The sequence below is a fragment of the Octodon degus genome, unplaced genomic scaffold (genome assembly GCF_000260255.1).
Source record: "Octodon degus isolate 3935 unplaced genomic scaffold, OctDeg1.0 scaffold00339, whole genome shotgun sequence".
Lineage (NCBI taxonomy): Eukaryota > Metazoa > Chordata > Mammalia > Rodentia > Octodontidae > Octodon > Octodon degus.
The window spans coordinates 270,512-279,820 of NW_004524915.1; the positions used below are offsets into that span (position 1 = coordinate 270,512).

The 9,309-nt window shown below is 43.4% G+C and overlaps 2 protein-coding genes across 9 annotated transcripts in view; both read left to right on the forward strand.

Moving 5' to 3' along the window:
* Znf532 (zinc finger protein 532) overlaps positions 1-9,067 on the forward strand; it is a 123,379-nt gene extending 114,312 nt beyond the window's left edge. For 6 of the 8 annotated variants that reach the window (XM_004647904.2, XM_023708194.1, XM_023708196.1 and 3 more), the window contains 3 exons: positions 3,402-3,514; positions 6,068-6,215; positions 6,582-9,067. In XM_004647904.2, coding sequence (XP_004647961.1) covers positions 3,402-3,514; positions 6,068-6,215; positions 6,582-7,076 — 756 coding nt within the window. In that variant the 3' untranslated portion in view covers positions 7,077-9,067. The remainder of the gene's footprint in view (positions 1-3,401; positions 3,515-6,067; positions 6,216-6,581) is intronic. The other 2 variants (XM_023708197.1, XM_023708198.1) reach the window with 1 other exon arrangement.
* On the forward strand, positions 749-1,256 carry LOC101592676 (40S ribosomal protein S16). Its single transcript, XM_004647900.3, has one exon. The coding sequence runs from the start codon at positions 761-763 to the stop codon at positions 1,199-1,201; it is 441 nt and encodes a 146-aa protein (XP_004647957.1). The 5' UTR covers positions 749-760; the 3' UTR covers positions 1,202-1,256.
* Positions 9,068-9,309: the final 242 nt, after the last annotated feature.

Genomic DNA, 9,309 nt, shown 5'->3' on the forward strand with positions numbered 1-9,309 from the left:
ATAAGCAAGTCCAGGGCCAGTCTGCACCACATGGACAAGACCCTATGTCAAAACAAAAACAAAACAACAGAAAAGAATTGCTTTCCGTCATTGGATTAAGCAGTTATGAATTTATAACATTGAAAACAGAATTATGAAAATAAAGCATCTTGAATAAATTAGTATTTAAGTTTTAACAAAAGAAGCAAGTCAGTGGTAGAGCACCTGCCTCAGGTACCCCAGCCTCTAGGTCCGGTTTCTGGCAGAGAGCCCCCCACCCCACCCCATCACTTGTGCGGCTGGGTAACGGCACCCCGGCAGGCTCGGTCCAGGAAGCCATGCTTGCACCCCTCGGCCTCTCAGTTTCCGTCACTAATCTGAAGCCTGCTATATGGGGATTGGTGCAGCTCATTTCTGCCTGCTTTTATAGAGTGACAGAGAGACAGTGCCTCATGTGTTGTCCTCTGTGTGCAGTAAGCTCCACTGTGCTCCTTGCGCTGTGCACAGAGGATTTCCTCCAGTAAGGTTTTGCTTCACTGTTAATGTATCTGCACAGCAGAAGAGTATTAAACCCTTCACCTCTGAGAGTCCAGTTTCCCATTATCTGGAGCCTCGGTTCCCCCCTAGTTGTAGTACTAGAAAGATACATTTATGTCCCTCCCATCCATTACAGTTAACTTGCCACATCCCTCTTGCTTTCAGAAGGTTAGCTTGTGTTTTGACCCTTTGGATTTATGATATTGATCTAAAATATATAAAGTGAGACTCTGCGCTAGCAACCATGCCGTCCAAGGGTCCGCTGCAGTCCGTGCAAGTCTTCGGTCGCAAGAAGACAGCCACAGCGGTGGCACACTGCAAGCGGGGCAATGGCCTCATCAAGGTGAACGGGCGCCCCCTGGAGATGATCGAGCTGCGCACGCTGCAATATAAGTTACTAGAGCCTGTTCTGCTTCTGGGCAAGGAGCGGTTTGCTGGTGTTGACATCCGTGTCCGTGTAAAGGGTGGTGGTCATGTTGCCCAGATTTATGCTATCCGTCAGTCCATTTCCAAAGCCCTGGTGGCCTATTACCAGAAATATGTTGATGAGGCTTCCAAGAAAGAGATCAAAGATATTCTCATCCAGTATGACCGGACCCTGTTGGTAGCTGACCCTCGACGCTGCGAATCCAAAAAGTTTGGAGGTCCTGGTGCCCGTGCTCGTTACCAGAAATCCTACCGATAAACTCACCATAAGAATCACCATTTGCCTTTGTAATAAACATGGGATTTTGAGGTTGTAAAAAAAAATAAATAAAAAAAAATATATATAAAGTTAAAAAAATTAGTGTTTAATTTTTAAATGTTATTATGGGGGCTGGGGAGATAGCTCAGTAGAATAAGCACTTGCTTGGCAAACACAAGGTCCTGAGTTCAATCCCCGGTACCACAAAAAATAAATAAATAAAATAAAATAAATGTTATTATGGGCCGGGGAAATAGCTCAGTAGAATAAGTGCCTGCCTGGCAAGTGCAGGGTCCTGAGTTCAGTCTCTGGTACCACAAAAAATGTTAATATGGAATTATTGTTAGTGATTTTTCAAGCTTTATTCAAAGCTAACAACTTGTTGCCTTTTACTCATTTTTGGCTACATAAATAGATGAAAGGTGACTGCTCTGTTTCATGTGATGAAAACACATGAAGGAATACCTTCATGAAGCAGGGGCCATGTGTCTCAGAATTAGGGTTTTATTCTTAGAAAAACAGTAAAAACATTGGCACAATTTTTATGTTTAATGTAGAGAAAAAAATATCTCCCTTTGGGTTCAGGATACTTTCACATAACTATTAGACTAGTTTGCTTTATTAAAAAGACAATTTCCTGGTCTTAATGAAACTTAGATAGCTGTACTGGTCACTTTGCTACACGTCCCCTTTGACTAGTTGCCTGTCTTCCTGCCCACGCCTTGAGGAAGGTGCTATTGTAACCCACCTTATGGTTAGGGGGTGCTACTACTGATAGGATGAGCACCCGTCTGTGGGTCTGGGTCACACGATGTGAACAGCGACAGGGGCCACCAATCTCTGGTTCTCGAGAGCCAGATTTTCATCCCTTAAGTAGGTTTGTTTGCCAATTTAAAAACTTACTTCTGAGATGATTAGTAAAAAACTTCAAAAAATAGTATTTATCACTTATCTTGCAATTGCTTCTATAGCACTTACTGCCAAAAATAGTAAGGTTATTGTGCATGAGAATGGATTACCACTGCAGCCTTATTTTTAATGAGTTGAGCCAGTTTTGTTCCGTTCGTGATGTAAAGTGAAGCTCTGACAATTTCACTTTCTTGTGATGTGACACTGTTTTACATTATGCATGTCATACTCAAAGAATTTGCTTTAAAGTTAAGCAGCTGATTTCCTTATATGTTCTACACAGAAATACATTTAATTAATGTAATTATCTCTTAGCCAAGTGGGAAACTTTTAAATGCAAATAAAGGTTAGAGTTATGTGTTTAATAGCTTTTCATACAAATGTGTGAGCGTGCTTTCTTACCTACTAGCTACACATACTGAAAACTTCCTTAAAGTAAAACTTAAAGGACGCTCTTCCATTATATAATGAATATCTATCATTGATGGATAAAGCTTTTATTTTTGTGCGGAACTGGGGATTGAACTCAGGCCCTTGCGCTTGCCAGGGAAGCACTTATTCCACTGAGCCATCTCCCTGGCCCCTGGATAAAGCTTTAATATGCTTAAAGTTATCCAGGGACTTAACTTAATATAACATGTCCAATTAAATATTGGATAAAGGGGCATCTTCTTTCTTTTAACAACAAATAAGTAATGGCTTTATTTGCTAAATATAGTATTTTTTTCTTAATTAAAAAAAACCCTATTTATTTATTTATTTATTTGGTACAGGGTCTCACTACTCATCTCAGACTCATAGCTTCTTCTGTGTCAGCCTCCCAGCACTGGGATTACAGGTGTGTGCCTCCACACCGGGTTTCAGTGGCCCACATGGTGGCACAGAATGCAGTACTAGGGATAGAACCTAGGGCCTTATGCTTGCAGGCAGGTGCTTAGATCACCAAGCTATCTCCCTAGCTGTATGTTTTATATATTGGTCTCTTTAAAAAAAAAAAGCACTTACTCTTTTTTTTTTTTTTTTTTTTTTTGCAGAAAAGAGTAACACTGCATTGATGTATCTATTACACACACTTGGACATTTGTATTAAAACTTAAGTGTCTAGGGAGAAATGTAATTTCTTTCTTTATCTCACCTTCCTAAAGTTGGCCCCTTCATGGTTATCCCAGAGCAGCTCCCATTTTAACTATGTTTTTTAAAAAAGACTTTGTGCTTTTGTTACTGTATTTCTAAGTAGCATTTAACTTGCAGTGCCTGGAAGTTCTTAAAGTGCCCTCTCCTCTCTCAATAGCAAATGAAGAAGCACCCATGCCGCCAGTGTGACAAATCCTTCAGCTCCTCCCACAGCCTGTGCCGCCACAACAGGATCAAGCACAAAGGCATCAGGAAGGTTTATACCTGCTCGTAAGTTGTGATCTTCAGTGTGGAAGTATGGGGAAAGGGTTGCCAGCGCCTTTCAGAGTGTTTTGTTTGCTTTTGTTGTACTACAGATTGAACTCAGGAAATACCCAGTTTTTAAAAATTTGAGACAAGTTCTTGCTGAATTATCCAGAATGGCTTCGAGCCTGTAATCTTTCTGCCTCAGCCTCCCAGGTAGCTGAGATGATAGATGTGTACCACCATCCTCAGCTGTGTTTTCATACTTTACCCTTAAACTTTTGACTCCTCTTCATCGCTCCAATTTTAGATTAGATATTTTTTCTTTCTTTTTTTGTATTTAGTACAGGGTCTACAGGGTCCTCGCTACGTAGATCGGACTTCTAGTGATCCTCCTATTTTTAGCCTCCCAAAGCACTGGGATTACAGGCGTGCACCAACACACCCAGTCTCAGTTGCTATCTCAGTGTGCCCCAGGGGTGGGGCCAGCATGGTTTGTGGTGCCAGAGATCGAACCCCAGCCCCTGTGCTCTGCCTAAGCAGGCACTTTAATCTGCTGAGCTATCTGGTCAGCTCTTAGATTAGATTTTTTGACTGTATTCCATTTTGGCATACAGTCTTATCGATTGGGTCATCTGACTTGTGTAGACCACATACATCAGATTTTTATATTATTCAGTGACATTTTTATTGCTGAGAATTGGGAGTGGAGGTGTCTGGTTTACTGGTGGGGAGTAGAGACATTTTTGTCCCTGCACATAGTGATTGGGCAGCATCATAGATTGACTTGACAGGTCAGTTTGCTCAGGTTCAGAGGAGGCCTGGAAAAGGTCCAGTCCAGACCAAGTCCTAAGCCCGTGGGGAATACTTGCTGTTGGCTGAGACCAGACACATGTAAGGAACCAAGTGGGCCATAAACTCTCATAGGTCAGTGGCTGGCTGGCTGTTCATATGTACAGGCCAGATGTGCTATGTTATCGTTAATGGACAATCTTTGTCACCCACTCAAGAGGGTTGTTAGAACAAGGTGCTCCTCTTGAGAGAGATCTCTAGGTTCCTGAGTCTAGAGAGCCAGTGTGTGATGCTGCACCTAGAGGGTCAGAGCAGGCGCTGTGGGCTTGTGCACAGGGACAGGCATGAAGCTGGCTGTCACCCCAGAGAGGGTTTGCGGGGGTTGGTGAGTTAGGGGAGGTTCTCTAGGTAGCCAAGCAGGAATGGAATTAAAGAGGTAAGTGACTGTGGTGAGGTGACAGTGTCCCCTAGTCTGCGTGTTGAGACTGAATAAAAAGAATCAGAATTTAAGATGCCTGGACTGTGAAAGGAGAGAATGGAGTGGCCTGCCCATAATCCTTCATCGATAGGTCTTGTTTCTTTCCCTGTGAGGTTACTGTGAGGCAATAAGGTGACAGGACTTCCTACTTAATTCACTGTGGGCAAAAGCCTCCTCATGCGTCAAGAGCCTGTGTTCTGTGGTGCCAGCTCTGTCATGCCCTCAGAAGGTCTCTTATGTGAAGTCATCAGTTTCTGGGCCTGTCATTATTGGACAGTAGCAGTTTTGGTTCAGATAAGACCAGGCTTTCTGCCACTTCACTGCAGTGGTGTTCTTGATGTGATACATAGCATCTGTAATCAGCATGGTCCTTAACATTTCTAAAACTATTCTGATTTAAGAAAACAGTAGAGGGGCTGGTGAGATGGCTCAGTGGTCTAAAGCACCTACTTAGAACAAGCTTAGCAAAGCACAGGGACCAGGGTTCAAACCCCCAGCACCACATGTCAGCCAGCCCCGCCCCCTGGTGGACTGAGCTACACACACACACACACACACACACACACACACACACACACAAATAAATAAAATTTTTTTTAAAAAGAAAAGAGTAGACTCTTATCTTTGAAACTGTTGTCATAATGACAGTATTTTTGGCACAAGATAAAATGAAAACTTCAATAATTGGCCTGTTATGGATCAGTGTAGCTTTCTACATTTTCACCTGTGTGTACTGGTGAAGGAAGCACACCTGTGCCAGGCCCCAGAGCTAGGGACATGCTCTGAGCGTGGCCTGTTTGAGGGCTGTGGAGGTAAGCACCAGGTCACGCCTGTGCTCTGGGGAGACAGCTGGGTTGGGCGCTGCCCCCTCACTGCCAGCCGAGGGCAGGGGAATTCACAGCTGTGAGCTTGGCCTGGGGGGATGGTCTGTCTTCTGGCTCTTATCATGGTCTAAATACCGAAGGTAGTCTCAGTTGTGAAGAAAACTTTGAAAATTTAATATTTTGTTTTAAAATTAAGTTCAGTATAGAATTACACATTAAGTCATACTTTGACTAAACCTAGAATTTTCCAACTAAAGCAAATTAGTCTAGTTCTAGTCAAACAGAGCTTTTTATACAGGTCGTTTTTTAAAAACCCTTTTCCCAAACTGGGAACTGTGGCCCATAGCAACATTGCTTGTTTCTCCTTGAGCCACGGGTGCTGATTTAGCTCATGGTGGCTGTCTACGGGTTCTGGGGCTTTCGCACCAGCCCTCCAGCTGCAGCCGTCCACCATAGCAGGGTGGTGTCCCCTTTCCTGCCCCACAGGCACTGCCCAGACTCTCGGAGGACCTTCACCAAGCGACTGATGCTGGAGAAACACATCCAGCTGATGCATGGAATCAAGGACCCAGATGTCAAGGAGATGTCTGAAGCCACCAATGAGGAGGAGACCGAAATAAAGGAGGACACCAAGGTCAGACATTACAGCTGCTTTCTCCACAATGTTGACCTGTTTGTCCATGCTTTCTCTTCATCTAGCCATGCATGCAGTTACAGTTAAAAGCTTAAGGTCATACATGAAAGTATAAGTGATGGTGAATCCCCCTCCATACCCGTTTTGACCCCTTAGCATCTCCTGAAAGGCGACTTTTCTTAACTTTCTTCTGTGCCCTTCCAGAAACACCTCTAGGGGTCTGCCTGCTCATGTAGCTTACACATGTTACGTTGACTTGGGGAAGTTGTCTCTTAGTCAGAGGGATCTATTAAAGCTAGATTCCTTTTTCTTTGCAAATACAACAGCACAGATTCAGTTATTATTTGTTATGTTTCTCCCCGGAAGGTCCCAAGTCCCAAGCGGAAGTTGGAAGAACCGGTTTTAGAGTTCAGACCTCCCAGAGGAGCCATCACTCAACCACTGAAAAAGCTCAAGATCAATGTGTTCAAGGTTCACAAGTGCGCGGTGTGCGGCTTCACCACCGAGAACCTGCTGCAGTTCCACGAGCACATCCCCCAGCACAAGTCAGATGGCTCCTCCTACCAGTGCCGGGAGTGCGGCCTCTGCTACACGTCCCATGTCTCGCTGTCCCGGCACCTCTTCATCGTGCACAAGCTCAAGGAGCCTCAGCCGGTGTCCACGCAGAATGGGGCCGGGGAGGACAGCCAGCAAGAGAACAAGCCTGGCCCCGGGGACGAGGCCCCTGACGGCGCCGCGTCAGACAGGAAGTGCAAGGTGTGTGCAAAGACCTTCGAAACAGAAGCTGCCTTAAACACGCACATGCGGACACACGGCATGGCCTTCATTAAGTCCAAAAGAATGAGCTCCGCTGAGAAATAGCCGCACATGTTCCACACGGAAAATCCTGTCCACATTGGAATTAAACAAACATTTTTGTTACGAGTTTGCAGTATAATAGAGTTGACAGTACTGTCTAGGCTGTTGCAATATATTTCCTCCCAGTGTACCCTCCTCACCTCAGATTATCTCCTCCATAAGTATCATGACAGTATTTGAGTTTAAAAGAGTTTGTATATATTTAAATGAATAACTTTTATACTCTTTGTTACATGTTTGTATCAGTATTTAGTGGAAAATGTTTTGAGTTTTTTGGGTTAGAATTTTTCTTTTTGTACTGTTTCTTTAAAACAGAGTTCTTAGGGGCAGTTCCTGAATTCAGATAAACCATTTTGTATGTTACAAATTTGAATGGGTTCACTAATCAGAGGCTAATATTAATGCCTTTTTTAGTGTTTTTAATTTTTAGAATTCACTACATGAAGTGTAGGTGATCGTGGTCTCAAAAACACTAGGAACTTTAAGTGTCTTAGCGCTGCTCCCAGCGTGCCTGCCCACCAGCCCGGCCGGGAGACAGCTGCACTCACTCAAGGGCGGCTCCGACCGCGCCCAACCCAGCGCCCAACCAGGTATGTTTAAAGTAGCCTTGCAGGGACCTTCTCCCCAGCAGTGGGTAAGATGGCTCAGTAGGATAAGCGCTTGACTGGCAAACGCAAGGATCTGAGTTCAATCCCTGGTTCCGCCAAAAAAAGAAAAACAAACACGAGGCTGATCATTTGAGGGCACATCTGCAAAGCTGACTCAGGAGTACAAGGACGTAAGGCTTTCACAGGGCTGGACTACTGTAAAGGTTACAGATATGCAGTTGGAACAGTAGATGTCCAGTCAGGCTTTTGTCATGTAACTTACTAACTGTCACACAAAGAAGAGTATCAAGTGTTTCTTTGGCTCTTGATAGGAGAAAAAAAGTCATAGTTGACTTAACCCTTTGCTGTCTAACCAGTTGGCGTTTCCTGTTCTGGGTGCTGCTGCCAGACGTTCTGGTACTTAGAGTTGGGATGCACAGCTTTAACCACCGACTTACAGTGCAGCAGCCTGCACGTGCAATTGGCCATTAGATGAAGCACTGAGCCACCTGGGTTTTCTTTAGTCACTTCAGTAAGTACAGCTCGCATCTGTAGTCCCGCTTATTGAAGCATCACAGAGGTACTCTTCTGTCCCTTCTGTTTGTAGTTCTCTGGCAGTTCAATGTATGTGTGTTTTTTTTGTTATTGTTTTGTGGTTTCTTTTGCATTTTATATCTTGTATTTATCCCTGAACATGTTTTTTACCTTTTTTTTTGTAAGAAAAATTCTTTTGTGTATATATAGATACTTGCATGATAGAATGTAGTCAGTGTTTGGTTCCTCAGAAGGTCTTGCTGCTGTCAGGTGTTACACACTGCATCCATCATAACTGTATTAAACACATTTAATATGTAAATAAACGTGGGACATTTGGCCCTTGTGCTTCTGTGAGAGAGTTATTGATGGTGGGTCTCTGACACCTTCCTGAAGTTAAGGAAGTGATTTATTGCTGGGACAGACCAAAGGGTACTGCCAAATTCTTCCTGCTCAGAAGAATGGTGTATTCATTCTCATTAATAATCAGCTATTTGTCACTTCCTTTTTGACTCCATCAGTACAATCCAAGGGTGTGATTAAGTATTCCTCAACTTGAAGTTTGATTGCTGTTACTCGTTACAGTTATATTTGTATTGCTCTAAGTTGTAATCATAGCACTTTCACATGTTTCTGCATTTGGACCTTGCAATAAACCTATGTGGAGGGCCGCATGGGTCTGTATAGCCTAGTTTTACAGTTGAGGAAGCTGAGCTTAGATTAAGTTCTTTGCCTGAGCCCTCATAGCTGGTAAGTGGCTTTGCATATTAGAACCCAAATATTTTGCTCTAAATCTAGTGCTCGCTCTACGTGGTTATGTACATATGGACAAATATTCATTTATTCAACAAATAAAAGTATGTGTAAAACATGTTACTAGGTCTTTTGTTTTTGGCATTATGACTTTTATAAGATAACCTGAAAGTCTTTCTACTTTTGGATACCCAGAAATGCTTGGTAATATGGAATTGGTGTATTAACCAAAATTCACTACACTAGAGGGAAACCCTGGTGCTCGTAAGACAAGTCTGCTGCTCGGACTATGAACTGGAAGTCAGAGCGTGCAGAAATTACCTAGAATACAGCACAGAGATAAGGAGAAGGAACATACGGGT